The 19,514-nt window shown below is 39.3% G+C and overlaps 1 protein-coding gene across 4 annotated transcripts in view; it reads right to left on the minus strand.

The window, feature by feature from the left end:
- The window catches only part of CHD7 (chromodomain helicase DNA binding protein 7), a 161,552-nt gene that overhangs the window by 54,333 nt on the left and 87,705 nt on the right, over positions 1–19,514 (minus strand). For all 4 annotated transcript variants that reach the window (XM_059724056.1, XM_059724054.1, XM_059724055.1 and 1 more), the window contains 2 exons: positions 10,614–11,044; positions 1,159–1,294 (listed from right to left, as the gene is read on the minus strand). In XM_059724056.1, coding sequence (XP_059580039.1) covers positions 1,159–1,294; positions 10,614–11,044 — 567 coding nt within the window. The remainder of the gene's footprint in view (positions 1–1,158; positions 1,295–10,613; positions 11,045–19,514) is intronic.

Below are 19,514 nucleotides of genomic sequence, written 5' to 3' on the forward strand. Positions count from 1 at the left end.
CTTTGCATCAGGAACACGTGCTAAATTCCGCCATTAACCAGGTTAAAAGGAGCACTTGGCATATAATTAAAAATGTACCAATAAGTTATGCTAATGACATACTTCTATATCCATGCTTCTGTTTCAGAGTACATTATCCCAAGATGATATTGTTATAGAGGAGTGCCATCAGAAAAGTAACTATTGTTGGTTTTTAAACTTAAATTCTTACATGTTACTTTTAATCATAATAAATTCTATGAGCTTTGTGGTGAAACTTGGCGAAAGGGAAGTCATGAACTGTGGCAGGCACTAAAGCAGTGGGGCCAAACTTTTTGATGGGTGTGTCACAAATTAGCCTTACACCCTTCCGGAGGACCGCTGATTCTCTTCCCCTGCTTCATCTGTTGCTATGCTTTCTGCTGCCTGTCCCCTCCCCAACGTGCAACATGCCACACACAGAGACTACCTTTGCCGCTTGCGGCACCCCTGCCACAAGTTCGCCACCCCTTCACTAAAGGACCACTGACTGACAGCTTTTCCATTCTATATCATGTCTTTTTGGTGACATCACAGAATGCTATAGTCTTGGTATTGCTGTTGAGGGAAGCTACTTAAATTCTGAAGGGAACTTACTTGGGACTCTTGAAGTAGGCGACTTAACAGTCCTAGAGATCAACGCCTTCTATCCACTAAACAAAATACAGTACGTGCAGCAGCAATACAAGCTGCCCCTACATTCAATTCACTCTCTCTCCTTTGCCATGCTCATTCCTAACATACAGAGCTCATCAAGAAAAAAGAACTAAATAAGCATCTCAAAGTTAGGTTACATTAAGGCTTTTCATTATAAATATAAAACAAGATTAGATAACCCAGACTCAAAATGTAGTATGGGGACTGAAACTAAAAAAAAAAAAATGTGCAAGTCACCTGTATGTATACAGAGCTGGCAAACTAATAAAACAAAGATGCAAACCAGGAAAGTTTCTTTTAATAAACAATTTACCACTAGGATCTCCAATTCTCACCTTTCTTGGTATACTTCTCCAGCCAACAAAGAAAAAAAAATAAAAGCTTCTCTATAACAAAGGTGAAGTGACTGTTTGTGTGTTACATACATATAAGATTACCAAGTGTTAAATAATTAGGGCCTGAATATCAGAATGATGGTATTACCTGAACACCTGGATCATCATCGTCTTCATGAGGAGATGCTGGTGGTGTTTTTTCCAAATCTGAGTTTTCTGAACCTTCCTTTCCCTTGTTGACCTTTTTCTTCACAGCATTAGTTTCTGAGTCAGATTTCTTGTTACTAAAATTAAGATATATCTGATCAATGCTTGAGTCAAATGTATTTTAAGAAAAGTGTACCATGATATGGTCAAACAACAAAAACATTTTTATTATTGGTTTTTTCATTATTTTAATTCCTTTGCCTTATGCAAGGAACTAAAGTACATCAATGACTTCAATCATTTTAACATAGTACTGCACTTCCCTTGTCAAGGTCAATCTGCTGATCTGGCCTGTCCTTAATCTTGGATGTACTGAGTAGCACACTTGGCAAGAATCTGAAATGGGAGACTAAAATAAGAATCAGACTAGCAGTCTAACCATTAGTCGAACACCCTAATACACAGGAGGGAAGGTACCACATGAACTTTTCTTGAAACAAATGCAAGCCAAACAGTTAGCTGAGCCGAGCCAGAAGAATTTGCCAAAACCTCTGAATGAATGAGATCATCCTCCATTTTATACTGCACTTCCAGTGTTGTTCCTCAGAAAACTAAGATAAGATAGCAGATTTCATTTCCACTCTCAGAACCGATATACCCACTCAGTCGCTACAACCAAAATTTGCAGGTGTTGATTAATTTGTGCAGACACAATTAATTACATTTCATTTGGCCACCCCAGATTTGTAGAGCCCACAACAGCCAGACAGATTATTTTCCCAAATTGCTCCATTTCCCATTTATTCTCTGCCCATATATTCCAATGATTTTCCTTAAAAAGAAAAAAAAATGCCAGTAGCCTACAAACCCAAACTAATATTCTGGAAGAAAGAGTGATGAGGGGGTTCCCCCCTTGAATTGTCAATCTCTAATTGTATTTAAAACACTGTATATAACATATATTTATTGTATTTAAAACACTGTATATAACATATATTTAAAGCTACTAGCTGGCAAAGGAGACATGCATCAAAACACAAGTTTAGATTAGAGACCCCGTATTCAAACTGTATACAAAGATCTGGAATATATATGTAATTTGACATATATAATGATATATATCACACTTGTAAAATGAAACAAATTAAAAACTGAGGAAAAGTTTTAAAGGAATTGTAAAATGTACTCATCTCCAAAGCTTTACGTAGGTTGGGGGGGGGGGGGGTTAGGTGCTCAACCAACCTCCTGATTATTGCTTATTTGACAAACTCTTTGGGCTGGTTTGTTTGTTTTTAGAGTTGCAAACATTTTTGCTAAAACATTCATAGGGTGTCTCTTAGCATAGAATTACATGTTGGTATTTGACAAACGAAACATTTAAATAGCCAAACCCTATCCCAGGCACTTCTGAACAGCTTCATTTTTCAATACTATATCTGAACCCATTCCAAATTTTGGTTTTAAATTTTGGTTTTAAAAAGACAAAACCCTCCAAAAATCTTTATAATTCTAAACCCCGTGAACCTCCAAAACAAAAGTCAGCCTTAAACTTATTGTGATAAATAAGCATATTGAAATGAAAGCTCATTTGCGGAGCTAAATCTTAAAATGTAGTTATACAATGTTTTGACTAGTTGCCTTTTCCCTCTGTTTAATGCGTTTTACATGTAAAAACAATGTTCAAAAGATGTTTAATGTTTACATTTAAGCATGCTGGGAGCTTTAAAAATACAGTTAAAAATCACAGCAAAATTCTAGGGCACAATAATATAGCTCAGCTAAAACCCTGTCAGTGCTCTGAAAAGTTTGATTCAATTGAAAGAGCCACATAAGACAAATCATTTAAAAAATAATAATAATCTACACAACAGTTCCCCTTCCAACCATCTTAGTGTGTATGCTACACATGGACAGAAGTCTCCCCTACTATGAGGCTCCATTTCCAGCATTTATTTCCGCTCTAACTGCCACAAATTATACAATACTACAGCTGAACACTGGGCCCCTTTCCTTTCATCTGCACGCCAAGAGCAATCAGATTACCCTGGTAACCAGCGGTCACATGACCAGCACCTGCTCTTTTGGCTGGATGCCACTGACTAAAGCCATCTGCTTCTCTCAATCAGCTTTCAAACATTCTCAACACCTGCGCTGCAGCGTTTTGTGGTTTCTTTTATCAAATCAGTGCAAAACTGCTTCCAAAACTTTACATATTTCTCAAATTTGTTTAAATCAAAGGTAAGCCTGTCAGGGATTTGAACCACTGCCAGGTAAAGTGAGTTGACAGGCTAGTGCTTTTCACTGGTGACCTCTATAAATCAGAGCAAAGCATACAATTAAATTTAGTAGTAGTTACTGTGCCCTGGGTGCACTATCACATATGAATAACAGGCTTAATGTCTTGAAGAATAACATAGCCTAGGTTTGATAAAATACCAATTTGCTGAAAGGCAGGAAAGTGCTAATGATTGTCTGTCTGCCCCTCCGAAGAATGCTCTATGGAATGTCCACAATTGTTTGAGTCATACAGCATCTCCAAGTGCTTATCACACAGAAAGATTCAGACAAAGAACTTGCAACCAAGTGAGGTACTTGTAGCAGATCTAACTGCACAAAGATTTCTTTCTAAACTCTATCAGACCTTTCCCAGGTAGTAAAAATAGGGGATTTGAGCTAAACACCTTCATCTCTGCCTTTGCTGACCTACGTGTACTAGATGTGCTTTAAACTACCAAATCTTGCAGGAACAGAGATATGTAACCAAGTACTTTGGGCAGTATTTTAAACTGCCCTCAGGCAATATCAGTGCAATGCAAGTATACACACCAAGTACTATGGATATAGGGAAATAATCTGAATTGGTCCACAGAGAATTTTTCTTAATCTCCTATGTTTAGCTTTAATGAACAAATAATAACTTTTTAACTGCAATTTAAAAAAGCTAGTGATCTAGAGCTTTCTTCACACAAAGGAAAAAAGGTTAAAAGAAAAAGCCACTGCAACAAGGCTCTACAGTACACGAAGATCTGCATCCAGGTTCTTCATGCCGTAGGCCCAGTAGGATTAGACTTCACCTGGTAGGTCTGAACATCAGCTTCCTGCAGCTGTCAACAATTCTGCTTTGCTCTCTACTTTTGTTTAGAACTGCTAAGCAACCCTTATAACCCCACAGTAAGTACCTAGCTAAATACACTTTACTAGTCAATCAAACAAAACCATTTGGCATTTATGTAGTTAAGACAGAGATGATTAAAATTAGTGGCTAATACAAATTTAGGTACGTAAAATGTATTGTAGAAAACTAAACACCTTAAGTGCTTGCATTTGTATGTTATAACATCTAATACATACTTGATAGGTTTTTCCTAACTTTTTTGGAACATGTGGAAAGCACTATAATAAAATGCAAGGTAACTGTATACAGACAAATTGTGTACTTCAGTCATAGCCACTACTTGGTTCCTAGCATCAAGCCATCAGCCTAGTGCAAATTAAATTTGAAAAAAATAAAACAAAACCACAATTTACTCCAAAAAACAGACCATTTATGAGAGATGTCATCAGATAGTTATATTGTTTGCAATCTGGGTATCCAAAATGGACTTCTTGTTTTACATTCTTAACCCTTGGGGCAACACAGTATGCTGTCCAAAGGGAATCGCACTAGGACCACAACCCACAGAATGGCACAGGAAGAAAAAAAAAAAAATAAGGAAAAATGAGGGCATGGGAACAAAAAAAAAAAAGAGTAAGCAGGATAACAGGGAAAAAAGAAGAAAGAACTAAAAGTCTGAGACAAGAATGCAGTTCTACAAAACAGCGCTTTGTGTCATTTTGACAACCAGCAGCCCAAAGGAGTTAGGTCAAGCATTCGGACCTGGGAAAGCTGAATCACCTCATTTAAAAGTATCAAAAAACGTGTCATCTTCCACAAGACTGAATGAGGAGGGCAACAGCTCTTCTCATATTAATATTGTTGTGTTTTTTACTCTGCTCTGGGATAACAACCAGATATGTTAATTAGCATAATTTTAAAAGGGCCACCAGCGCACTGATTGCATGGATGCTTTTACACAGTGGTCTAAAAAGTTCCCAAGATGAATAACTCCAACCATTAAACCGCTCATCTTTTTTCCCCCATTTAATTTCATTATCCTTCACACAAATTTCTGATATAAGGTCTGCGGTAAAAGGCAATACTCAATATAGTATGCCCATCCACCTGCTCCTAACAAATAGACCTAGCAGCCCACCGTGCCCAGCAACTGAGTTCAACTGCCCATTCCACCTGAACAGCAGAGCAGAGAAGTGGCACACCAACTGGGCTTACCACATTCTCATTCTCTGATATCCTCAAGAACATCAAATGATTCTTGCAACTGGTTTGCTGTGTTTATACTTGAAGGCAGAACTAAAAACAGGCAAAATGGAGACCCAAAATGGAGACCCCTTAGTTTTGGTGGGAATGGGAGAAGAAAATGTTTGCTTTTATCCTCTGTTGATGAGAAGATGTTGCACTACCATTTCCCATTCCAGCAGCTTTCATGTGCAGGTGCTGGGGGCTCAGGAGGAGTGGAACTTAATCTCAGAAAGCAGCAAGAAAGATGCACACAATTCAACATTTAAGGTGTTACAAAAGATGGTGATCCCCCAGCAAGCTATGAGAAGCTCAGAGTATAGAAAACTCAAAAGATTCTTTTAATGCACCCAGCTGGAGGCTGTTCTCATTTTTGTTATAGTTTGTTTAAAAGGTTTAGACTTCCCCCTAGCAAACAGGCAGTAGGATAAAATACATATATGAAATACCCTGTATTACAAGTTCTCTTGACATACAGCTTTTCGAAGCAGTACAAATGCAAATGAGTCAGGAATCTGTTTGCTCCTTTTCAGACATAATTTATCAATTGTACCTGTGTTCACCAAAGTCATTCTCTACAGTTTTGAACCATGTTTCAAATGGATCAAGAAAACAACTAGATAGATGGCACAAAATCTTACAGGATCCTTTTAAGAAAAGCTGCATGGATCTAGGCTAAAAATACTGGACAACATAGAAAGATACATTTCTCATTTCTTCTCCTTCCTCAAGTTAAAGGGAGTTTTCCTCAGAGGTAAGAAACTTTCTTACAACTCCTCTAAAATACTGGAACTGAGGAACTTTCTCCACAGTCCGGGGTGAAGCAGTGTGAAGACTCCTCTAGAGTAACCTAAGCCTTTTCAGAGATTTATACAGTTAATATGTAATAAATAAATAAACAAATTGAAGGAGGGAAACAAACTTATTTTCAGCCTGGTAGCTCAGCAAATTATTGATAGAGAAACAGGTAGCAGAGTTTAGCTTTGGTGCTGCACATAATTCTTGGTACGTGGGCAGTTAATTCCATGAAGCAGACTTCTGTTTTGTCATCTGCAGTTTTATTTGTAGTAAAATATGTGCAAACTCTCCACAGTGCTCCCTTTAACTCCATTTCTTCCAGCTGCCATTTGCACATCTTTTCCTATTGCTGTTAGGGCCATGCTATTCCAAGTTTCATTACATCGAGCTAATGGATAGACTAGCTTTCCAAAGACACCAACTCTACACTGACATTTGTTAGCAAAGTGTTTTGAAGTTCACTACATTTCTGTGGTGTTACTATACCAGAAGTACTATAATGTAAATTTCTGTTGTCCTCTTTGTTTACCATTCAGTTAAGGTGCACCTCTGCCAAGTCAGTGAGGCAGGTTATACATTTCTATGAGGCTTGTCCCAAAGTAAAGGCAGAGTATTCTTTTTTAATAAAACACTTCCATGGTCAATAAAATGATCATGTCATCTTATTAAAAAAAAAATACATATTCATTTAAATAATCTGGCACTTTGCATATTTCATCATTTTATACTTGAATACAATTCACATTTTCCTATCCTTTTGGTTTGAGTGGGGTGGGGGGGCTGTTTTATTTCCCCTTGTACTACTTGAATCAACTTTTATGATGATTCTGAAAGGAACTACTTTTTTCCTGAGATTATGTACATACCCACATTTCTCTGTTTTTTCAATCCTCTCTTCCATCCCTTAGAAAAATGGATTTTAATATTGAGTAAAGTTAGCTTATTATACGATGAAAATAGCCAATATCACATTAGCATTTTATAACACAAAACCACCAAGAATGATACTCAATGCTCAGAATCAAACTACTGTAGAACTATAAACACTAGTGCTAAAGTAATCCAAACACTTTGTTACTTGTACCACCACAAATTCTGTCTACATGATTGTGCAATTCAGAATTTACACTTAGTTGCATACATTTTAGACATCTCTGATTTTGTGCTGTTACGTCCTTCCTAGTGACAGCACCATGAAATCTTCACGTGTCAATAACGATTCCTTTAAGCAGGGAGAATACTGACCTCAGATTAATAGTTCAGGGGTTGAATCCTGTTAAAATCCTGGCTCAGTTACCTATATGTCACTAGGCAGATTCTTTAATCTGTGGTATTGCCCCAAAATCATAGGCAAAATTATTTTGACAGAAGTTATATTCTTTAGCAACATGTCCCCCAATAAGTTACCAGGTCTATCTTCCTTATAAATCTGCTTGAGTACATGGGTTGGAAAGATGACTTGCAATGGCAAGTCTAGTCTGTAACTATGAATGTACTCTTTTCCTAAGCCATACATAAGCAAGTCCTAGTGGCTGTTAATATTCCCCAGTTCATGTTTCTCACAGAACAGAAAGTAACAGGTAGTAACTAAGAGAAGTACCAATGATTTAAACTCTCCAGTTACAGACGGCATGTCTACACATGCTATTAATGGGCAGCAAACTGCAGAGCTTACTGCTCCACAGTTTATTGCTCCCAGGAAGCTCCCAGGTGCACGGTTTACACGTGCGCCCAGAGAAGGGCACACTGAGTTGGGTAACAGCAGCCCCAGCTGGCAGGGCATTCATGGGGTCAGCCTGCCAGTCTAGGACTGTTCTGACTGGGCTCAATGTGCTGCAGAGGGGCTGGCTGGGGCACAAGGTGCTTCAGTGCAGATCTAGCTAACAGGCAGCCTCATGCACAAGCCAGCCGGCTCAGAGTCTACACATGCGCTGCTGTGTACAAAAAACCCCCTCTGCAGCAGGGTAGGATTTGTACTTACAAGTCCTACCCTGCTGCGGAGTTCATTAGTTTCATGCACCCTAATAAGGGTGCACATGTAGATGCTGAGATGTTTACTGCACAGTTAATTAGTCAACTGTGCAGTAAATCTTGAGCAGAAGGTTGCAAAAGAAGCGAGAACAAAGCCTCTCCTTTACACATTTAAAAGGAGCAATATGTTCTCTGGAAGGAAAGGCTACTTTCCCACCACCACAGTTAGTCCCATTACTTAGACTTGGGGTGACCTGCAAGGCTTTGTTAGGTATAGCTATGCAGAGCCTGGTAGATTCTGCAGCCTGGTATGAATCACAATTAATAGAAATCTAAAAATCATGGGCGACTGGTGCCTCCTGAGTCTGGGGGGGCACCAGATCACCGACCGGGGCGGGGGGAGGGCGGTGTCCCCCAGTGGCTGATCACCAAGCCAACAGTGAAACTGGAAGTGCACTTCCACTGGCACTTCCGGTTTCGCAGCTGGGTTTCCAGGGGGTGCATGGCCAATCTCACCCTCTACATGTCTTCAATGTTAAAAATTTATTTTTTTTAAATGAATTCTTGTTAGCCTTAGTTTAATTAAGCTAGACTTCACTGTATTTGTTAAAATAATATTAATAGCATTCAGTTAATAAGTTGTGCAGTTAAAGTGTACTTTTAGAATAAAATATCATGTCTTCCTCTTCTGATGCAAAAGCTGTTGTTAGGAGTATGTTATGCAAGTGGTCAAAATAAAAGATCAACACTCCCCTTCTGGTTTTAAAAATCTATGAATGTTTTCCCCTATACAAACAATTAACCTGTTTAGGTAGCTGAGACAAGTACTGTTTCTAAAAACAATAGTTTGAGATCTGGTTTAAATTCACCACATACATTCAAGTAGAATCTACTGTATGCTGTAACTAGAATGTTACTGTTTGCATAAACTGATCAGTAGATTTCAACAATCCAGAACATAACATAAATATTTATTTTTGCCTCATTATATAAGCAGATATAACCATCAAGTTTACACAGATTCTTCAATAAGTACTTCCTCTGCTTTCTGTCCAGAGAAACTATCCCTCTTATTAGAAGAAAGTCATATCTTGCTACTTGAGCTTCATGTACTCATAAAGCTGTATCAACATATTAAGAAGTAGTCTAACTTTGTAGAATAAACACAAAGCTGATTTGTTAATTGCAATTTTTAAAGCCCTAATACAAATCACAAACTGATTCAGATTAACCAGGTCTGGCTGTGCTTCCATCTGGAAGTTATATTTTCTAACGTTGGCCACATCTTGAAAAACAGATTCAGATGTTTGGAACAGGTTCAGAACAGTTGTAAGAAATTTTAAAGTACAAATGAAAAAAATCAGTTTTAATGCTTTTCCCCTCCTTAGTTCTCCTTTCCGAAAGAACATTTGTATTCATACTTGCATGTGTCTGTATGTGAACGAGATGCTTTGGAACCCCAGGTTCTTGTTATTTATAAACACGCCATTTGATCTCCCTCATGCTGCCTAGTAAGATTTTAACTTTGCCCCTTACAAAAATATCACAATAACAGAGTGAGATACTTAATTTTTCTGTTCCAAATCATAAAACAGGGTTGTGAGATCAGATCAACAAAGGTTTGCTTTATTTTGGTGGGAGGGGGAGGTTTGGTATTGGAGATTTTTTCCTTTTACTTAGGAGCTCAATTTTTTACTAAAATAATCAAATCAAATAATTAATGTGAATATAGTTACATAAAAATGCCATATAGTTTATGGGACATAGTATATACTGCTATCCCAGTATAAATGTGTCCATATGAAGGTGCTATACCATTTTAACTATGCAGGCAGAATTCATTGCTAAAGTGGCATGTCTAGACAAGGCTTTAGTAAAAACAGTTCTTTAGACCTACCTCCCATTTAAGTTAAGCTTGTATTACTGCTGATAACAGAAGTTGGTAACCTGTTTAAGTGTGATCCTAACGTGACTGCATTTCTTAATGCTCAAATTAGTACGACAAACACCATTGATGATAATAAAAGGAGTCAGTTGCAAAATCCAATAGATCCAGTGATTTTGAAGGGTTAAAAAAGCAAAATTAACTACCTTGACTTTGACCTCTCCACCCATTTAAATTAATTGCAAATCAATAAATTGGGAATCTGAGCAAACATATCTGGAAATTCCTTAGCAATATTAGAGTAGATAACTGCAAGCCAAGAAAATGGGATTTTTTTCCTTTCTTCTTTCAGTATGGATTTTTAAGACCGCACAGATATATATAGTACATTATTTTTGCTTGAATACAAACCCACAACACATTGTAAAGATATTTTCTGACATACCTTGTCTTTTTGCTGGTCTTGGGTTTTGGTGTGGCATTTTTTGCTTTCTTTTCCTTTGGCTCTTTGGGGGTCTTGGGGGTTTTGGGTGTCTTGGGTTCCTTAGGCTCCTTCTTTTCCTTGGGTTCCTTAGGATCCTTCGGCTCTTTTTTTGCCTTGGGCTTTTTCTTTTTCTTTTTTTCTTCTTGTGAGCAATCCGCTGAGTTCCTGGTTAGATCCTGGCTGTCAAGACCACTAGGAAAATCTTCCTTACCAAAACCTTTACTGGGACCCTCTGCAACTATGTGATTATTTTTCTTTTTCTTCTTCTTTTGCTGTGGCTGCTGCTCAATCGATGGCAGATAATCATCGCTTTTCACTAGCTGGGTATTCGGTCCACTAACCTGAGTCATATCCGGCACTGGTTTCTCTAAAAAGGGTTCCGATGGAGAATGCTAAGAGATAGAAATAGATATTAAATTAGTAACTCATAATGAAGAAAATCTCTGATCTCTTTAAGACTGCTTGCTTAAAAAGAGAATTTGTTGAGTTACTTTGGGGTAACAGATCATGAGGGAGATAGGAAAACAGAAGAAGTTAACCTGTACCATTTCAAAACAATATTATACAGTGAAATACAAATATTCCTACATTGTGATTAACACTGTGGCAGGATATTTTTAAAGTACCATCTATAGCAAATATAAAATTAATTTGCACTAAAATGCAAACCCATAAAAAAATCCAACATATTAAAGTAAAAGTTGAATTCAAAAGTAAAAAAAATAAAGATGCCCAATTCAAGATTTTTCTATATTCTGGTAACAATTCTTTTTTTAACATAATCTGGGTCAAGTGATTTTTAGCTACGTGGACCTTGTGTTATCTGGGAACAATTGTTAAGGTTCACTTCTATGTATGCAATAGGAAAATTAAAAGGGCATAGGCTCAGGGCAAATTTGTACCGACAGTCATGATCTCTGCCAACATACCAGGGGCCTTCAGAGTTTGAACGGTGAGCTGTTACAGTTCAAGCTAAAGAATCAAAACCTGATAGCTAGGGCTGTAACAAGTTTGTATCCTCTGAACAGAGCACAGCACAGTGAAGGACCTAAAACAAATGCAAGTGAATTACACATGCATCCATGCTAAGCATTCAGTTTCAAGCACACACAGAGCACTATGTTCTTGCCCGAAAGCGTTGATGCACTTATGCATTGTTGCACCTATCCCAAAGTTTCTAGAATCAAGTGTACAAGCTCTATTTGCAACCACACTCATTTTCAGTTCAGTTTCACTGAATACTTCAAATGGTGCTGTCCCACAGTGTCTATTTTAACAAACAGCACCTGGATGTTGATAGTGCCCTCATCCCACTGCTTTAACCTTGGCCTGTGAGGGTGTTCTTGGGGGTTTTGTAAGCATATTGTGCCTGGTAGTTGTGCAAGAAAAGTAGCTCATGCAGTTTTAAGAATAGATTAGATAAAAACTTGTATGGGATGCTTTTGATGATGATCCTGCCTTGAACAGGAGGTTATGACCTCCTGAGACCTACTTTTCCTAGATCTCTACACTAGCAAGGAACACTCAATCCAGATGCTCACTCGTGTTCTGCACTCAATCCAGATGCTGTAGCAGACTCAGTAACTTCCATCTACTTACTCCCTGTCTGCTAACAGGGACTTCAGCTTAAATAGCCCAAAACTTTCATGATACTGTCAAAGATGTTAGGTGCCCTATCACTATTTTTATCATGTGTAAAATTGCATACTTTGTTGTGAACCTTTCCTTATTTTCTTTTATTTACTTAAACTGTTTCTTGCTTTTATCTCCCCTGAGGAGGGGGAATGAGATAAAAGGCCAAATTCCAGATAGTGGAGATCCCCATTCCAGCTTCCACTTCTACATGCCAATCTAACATGGTATCCAGTCAATGGGGCTTCCCAGATGTCCACAAATTTGGCAGCAGGGGAATGGCAATTGCTTACCACCATTCCCCCACAACAACAAGTGTTCAGACCCAGAGAGACCCCTGTGGGCTATGGTCTGGATCTGGCCTTCAGGCTGGGGGTTGAGCAGCCCTCGACTAATGTGTGTGTATATAATATGGGTAAATGTGTATCCAAGCAGTGCTGTTTTATTTATTATACATGCACTGCAGCTTTTCAGCAGCTGTCCCCTTAATGGCCTACCAGTGATGCAATTTCACCAGTAACAACAGCTGAAACACTAGAGTAGACCTGTGCAGGCAGCTTTCCCACAGCACAGACATACAGTAATATACCCAGTACACAATTAACATTGCTACCAGTGGAACTGTGCCCTTGCACATTTTCAATGGAAGCTGAAAATTCTTGTCACAGATGAAACCCCCACCAGTAATGGTACTAAGTGCTTCTGTTGCATAAGCAGCAACAGCAAACCCACAGTATATCACTTTCTTTTAACTTACTCAGGAAAACCTTGAACATCAGTAACTAGGCAGTGAAGCTCTTTCTGAAGAGATGGGGAGAAGACTGGACTGGAAGATGGAAGATCTATGTTCTATTTTTGCATAAAAGTCAGCGATTAACTGTGAGACTCGGGGACAATTCACCTTTCATTTGTGTTTCTATTTCCTCTGACACCTTTCTCTAATAAACTGTAAAAAGTGTTTCTTCATAAATGTTTGTACAACGGAGCTCCGATATTCCCTATGATCTCTAGGTTCTATTACAACTGCTAAATCGAAAGAAAGATTTTCTGTTACAGTACAAAGAGGGTGGAGGGAGAAATGGGAGACAAAAATAAATTATATAATTTCCTTCCTGTCTGAGAAAATTCAGGGGGATGGTATGAAATTTAAAACACCTTAGAAGTCAACTGCACAAAGTTTGGCATGCCTAAGCATAGTCCAGACCTGAGATCCAGTTTCCTGCTTCTAAAAGACCAATAACATGGCCAGAGCAACAGATACATCTGAAAATGGGAAAGCAACCTGAAAATACAATTACATAGCAGTAAGTTTTTCCCCACTGAACCATTACCTCAACCATCTTTGAAACTGGCTTCAGCCCTGAACTCAAAAAAAAAAAAAAAAAAAAAAAAAAAAATCCAAGTTCACAATTACTATAATTAGATATTCTTATTATTAGGAGTCTACTTAACTTGAGGCAAGACAAAGCCATTTTCACACCTTGGTTGCAGTACAAAGAGCTGATTTTGCGGGGATTTCCTCACAGCCCCACCCCTTGCCACTGATCAGTGGAAGGGCACTGGCATTGCATTTAACGTCTTATAAGATAGTGCTGAAACGCTTTCACGTCACTGACTGGCGCTTTCACTTAGTCTATGTCAATAGCAGACAGTAACTCTAAATCACATGATCTACAGCTGCAGCAATTGTCCTGCTGTCTTTGTATTGCAGTAAGCATTGAGACATTCTAAAACAGTGTATTATATGAATAGTATGTTGGGTGGGTTTTTGGTTGATTTTGTGGGAAGTTGTGGCCAAAGCAGTATTTCCTGGCAATTGCAGACAACACAATTTTTTGCGGTTTCCACGAAAATCGACATACCACAAATTAAGTAGACCCCTACTTATTATCAACCAATCTTTCAAAACCTTTCTGAATTTTTGGTTTCACTAACACCGAGTCAATGAGTTCCACGGTTTAAATCACATGGTGTGTGAAAATAAATGTTTCCTTTCATCAGTTTTGAATTAGCCATCTTTAATTCAGCTGAATGTCTCCTTGTTTTTTGTTTGAGACAGAACAGATTGACCTTCCCATATCATTTGCTTTTACATATCTGTCTCGTATTTCATCTTATTTCTCTCCTTTTAAAAAAGATATACCCCCTGCTTGTTATGCAGCACATTTTACCCATACCTTTCAAAGGATAAATCTTAATGTTATTGATCTTCATGGGATATTTTTCCATGAAAATTATTTTCATTACCCTTCTCCGAACCCCTTCTACTTCTGCAATATTCTCTGAGATGGATCAACCATGCCATACTACACATAGCATTCCAGATGAGACATCCCTTCAAGTTACATAATAGCATTATAAGACTCTCTGTAACATTCTCCATTCCATTCCTTTTGCATCCTAAAATCTTACTGGCTTATTTTTTCAAACTGCAGATGCACAAGGAGTCAAAATTGTCACTGAACTGTGCAAAGCAACATCTCAGTCCCTTTCCTGAGCTGAAACAGTTAATTTAGATCCCTGTCAATTAGCTGAGTTAGCTTCTACTGCAAGGTATAGAAGTAGTTTTAATATCCCCTCTACTATGTGTTGCAGTTAGGTGTTTTGGTAGGCACCCCCTGCCTTTTACTTTCCTAGCGGACTGGGCCAGAGCAGATGGTCCAGGATTCTCTAAAAGATCTGACCTTTCCATATCACTACTATGAACTTGGCTCCTTAAGAAAAGGAAGATGACTCAGTTTGGATAGCACTGAAGATGCCTAAGTACTTGAAATTAGCTCTCATATTTCCTTGTCAATTCTTATGCCATTTCACTGCATTTTTGCACCATTCCTGATCTGCAGAATTAAACTCTATTACGTCACTTCTATCTGTAGGTACTTGCATACCACTTACAGCATTTAGATTTAAACTACTTAATGGAACATGTTTAAAAACTGTGTTGTGGGGCACTTCACTGCCCCGCTCCTAGAGAGGGGAAAACTGCTGGGGGAAAAGCCCTAGAAGGGATAATGAGCGCAGCTGTGAGTTGCCAGGGCAACCCCAGATAGATTAACTCACACCTGACGGCAGTCAGCTGGTAATGTAGGGCAGGGCCTGGCTCCTATAAAGCCTAGAACCAAGGCTAGGGTGGGAGTTCGCTACCAGCAGCCAGAGGGGCAGGAGCTAGGATGTGAGTACTGCTCGAGCAGACTGAAGGGTGGTGGCGGCTCTGGGACGTGGAAGTTATGTTGTTACAGCTAGACGGCCTTAAGTTAAGTTATAGCCAGGAAGCTTGTGGTTTGCTTTGTTAGTGTTGGTGTTTATTACACTGGTGGCAAGGGTGAGGCTATAAGGGGTTGGAGGAGACCTCATAGGGACCCCCAGAGGGGTGGGGCCCCTAGCGCCAGAGAGGGCGCAGTATTCTCAGGAGGGGAACCCCAGCGGTGTGGGAGTCCCGGTGCCAGTGAGAGCGCGGCATTGTTAGGGAGCCCCAGCAGGGGCACAGCGAGCCCCAGAGAGGGGGTGGCATTATTAAGGAGCCCAGCGGGGGCACAGCAAGCACCAGAGAAGGGGCGATAGTATCAGGAAGCCCGGCGCGGGCATGTAAGGACCCAGAGAAGGGGGACTATTGAGAAGCCCGAGACGGGCGTAGCGAGCCCAGCTGTAGACTAGTACAGCAATAGGGGCAGGGTACTGTGGTGGACCCCGACAGAAGGAGTTAGCAGTACAGCACCCCAGGAGAAGGGCAAGGTGCTGCGGTGGTCCCCGGCAAAAGGGGATAGCGGCACGGCGAGCCTGGATAAGAGAGGGTAGCCGTGCGGTGAGCCTAAAGGATCAGAGACTCAGTAGAAAGTCCCATAGTGGGCTAGATTATTTTAGAGAAGGCCCAGAGGGGGCTCAATGGGAGTCCCCTTGAGGGGCCTTATATTAGAGAAGGCCCAGGAGTGGGCTAGACCACAGAGGAGGCCCAGGGGAGCGGGCGTGTATTTCGACAGACCAACGTCCAGTACATCTGCGAGGCTTGGTGCGTGGTATTAGGGGTTGGTAGGAGCCACACATAGCCCATAAGGCTAGGGTGCCTGGAACGCACCACCCAGTGTACAGGGAGACCCCCAGTGGGTCCAGGAGAACACGGGGACGGAGGTCCCAGCTAACTGTGCCTAGGAGACGTAAGGCAGCCTCCCAGTTTAACTCGAGATCAAAGATGTGGCGGGTGAGAATCTGAGGGTGCCCTTGGGCCGACTTGGCACAGAGAGGGGGCCTCAAGGAGATCACGGCCCTCCTGGAGGACCCCGCCGTGACAAACTGTTATTTGAATGAAAATTATTTTTAAAGAATCGTTTCTATTGGTCTTGATATTTTGCAGGAGCTGTTTATAAGACCTACCCTTTACGGCCAAATTGGGTCATAATTCTCCAACCCTCTTTATCCTTAATGCCTTGGAAAGGGCTAAGATCGCAATCATAATTTTAACTTTCCAACTTCACATCAAGACATTAAGATCAGTCGTCTCATATTACTCATGACCTACTACACCCTTGAAAACCACAATGAACTTATGCATCAACACAGATATTCAGGTTTGTTAGACTCTACTCTACCTCAGAAAGCTCTTGCACAAGAATAATTCACTCACTTGGCATTAAAAGGTATGATACTTGTACATCATGTATAGATTATATGTATGAAAATGGAAACCAATCTTTTTAGAAAATTAGTTCCACTTCCTATTCCTGAGATCAAATTGCATGAATTAAAAAAAAGCCATCCCAATTCAAATAAAATACCTGACATTTAAATATTTCATATTAGAAGGTATCATTAACCACAAAAGTACTTATTAATAGAACAGCCCTAGGTCTGCCCTAATTAGTTCTCATTTATTTTTGTCCCAAATGGAAAAAAAAATAAAACATATTATTGTCATCTAACTATGCTCTCTTTCAGTTTTGTATTTTAGAATTTGTTACTTAGTTATGATCTTGCACATTTTTATACTTTTCTTTTCCAAGTATATATGACACAGGCTACTTTTTGGGCACAGTTTGTCTTTATTTTTGCACCTTTTTAAAAACTGTATATTCCTGACAGCCCCACATTGCTCCCTAGTGTGAAGCTGTGTAGGAGCAACATAAACCTAGTAAGAGACAGAGATTGGAAGCTGTCTGAAAGGCACATTTCTCTACTCTGTAACAGTTGCCTGCCATTTCTTAGGAGGGGAGGATATGGGAGGGAAGACAAGGAAGCAGGGCAGGCTTTGACTGGTAAATATTAGTTTAAGCCTGCCACAGGGACTTATTTCAAATAGTACTACTTTTTAAATCTACACAGGATTAACTCTAGTTACAGGGTCACAATTTCTAATGAGAGAACCCCATTTTCCATTTACAAAATTCAGATACAGATTTTAACAAATTTTTTTTTTTGTTAAATCCCACGCTATCTGTATACTATAACATACAAATCATTTTTTCCTGCTGCTTTTAGTAATAAATGGGGCCATAATTTAGCAGGTTGATACAGAATTTAATCTTCATGGGGGAAGAACTCAGTAAAGATTAAACAAATGGGCATTAATCCTGTTTGATATGCAGCAGAATTATTTTTGGTATTATCTGAAACAAGGTGAAAAAGGTGCTCAGAAATATTGGAGTGTTTACTAGACCCACATCTCCTTAAATCTTTTAGAGAAAAGCTGTTTTTGTAAACATTTAACAAAGAACAGATGGCCTGTTTTAATCATGTGAAAAAAAAAAAACAACAACCTGGAGCTCACATTAATACTCCTACAACAGACTACTGGGTCTAGTCACCTCCCTAACCAACAACATGGTACAGTCTTCAGTAATACCATTTAATTTTACAATGGACATTTTCTCATCAATACCCATTGCTTGACAGTTAATCAATGCTATTAACATGCAGTATCACGGTGCAGGACACTCCTAAAAAAACATCTTGTATAACAGAGCAAATGTGGAGACTGTCAAGTCTTCCAAAACATGCTTTGCACAAATGATTACTTTCTGAAATAACCTGTTGAGCTACAAGTTACTTTTGGTGCCAATATTTTTTTTGTAAAAAAATTAAAAGCTAGCCACGCTTCAACGAATTTCATATTGAAAATATGGCATTCAAGAAATTTCTTTTGACACGTAACACCTCATCTCTCTGGAGAGGATATTTATTTTTAATTTGCAGAGACACATAAAACTGCGAAGATTCAATACATTAAAAATAAAGATGGTTGCACTTCATGGATGTTTACACATTTAGATTCAAATTCATTTTCCACTGCTCAAAAAGATAGATGGCTCAAATGAGGCCTGTTATGTAAAGTAGCAAGATGGACAGGATATAGAATTAATCCAATGAGGGTTAATGTGGGGGGAAGGGAGTTAAGGAGGAAAGACTCTTTTTGTTGCTTGAACAAAATTGAACCAGCATGAACTACACTTAAGGACTAATAGCAGATGAGTGTCAGTTCCGTAAAAAGAAAAGAATCTCGAGCCATTACCGAGCTTTGCAGTTCTGAAGTCAGAACAGCAAAGCATGACTCAGCTAGAGTATTCTGTCAAATATAAACAGCAACTTAAATTACAACTAGCACTACAGCTGTGAAAACCTATTCTAATGTACATCAGATGCATTCCCAAACTACCTGTACCTTTGAACACTCAGAATCAGACTTACTGCAATCACATTTTATTTAAAGTTTCCAGAATCTCAGTTTGTTAACAGTGTTATATAATAGGAGAGTAAAGGCCCAGTTAGTCCATTTTGGTTCTAAAATCTCAGCTGCACCCAACACTGTCCCCTAATTCATGGAACAACTGATCCAGTTCCAACATTTTTTTTTTTTTAGTTCAGGCAAGTGCCTAGTGAATACTTTCCTGTCAGAAGTATGAATCTGTAAAGTTTTATCTCCATCTAAAATGATGAGAAAAGGAGCAAACGGCAGTAGTGACTGAAGACTGAGACTTTGTTTTAGAAAGGGGAAAGGATGAGCAAAGTATTAGAAAGGAGATGGTGGGGTGGGCTGGGGACTGTGGCATTGACACCTACAGAGTCAAATGGGTCGCTAACTGGCTGGAGGGCTGCACCCAGAGAGTGGTGGTGGATGGGTCATTTTTGACTTGGAGGGATGTGGGTAGTGGGGTCCCCCAGGGCTCGGTCCTTGGGCCCGCTCTGTTCAACATCTTCATCAGTGACTTGGATGAGGGGGTAAAAAGCACCCTGTTCAAATTT

This window comes from Alligator mississippiensis, chromosome 3 (genome assembly GCF_030867095.1).
Source record: "Alligator mississippiensis isolate rAllMis1 chromosome 3, rAllMis1, whole genome shotgun sequence".
Lineage (NCBI taxonomy): Eukaryota > Metazoa > Chordata > Crocodylia > Alligatoridae > Alligator > Alligator mississippiensis.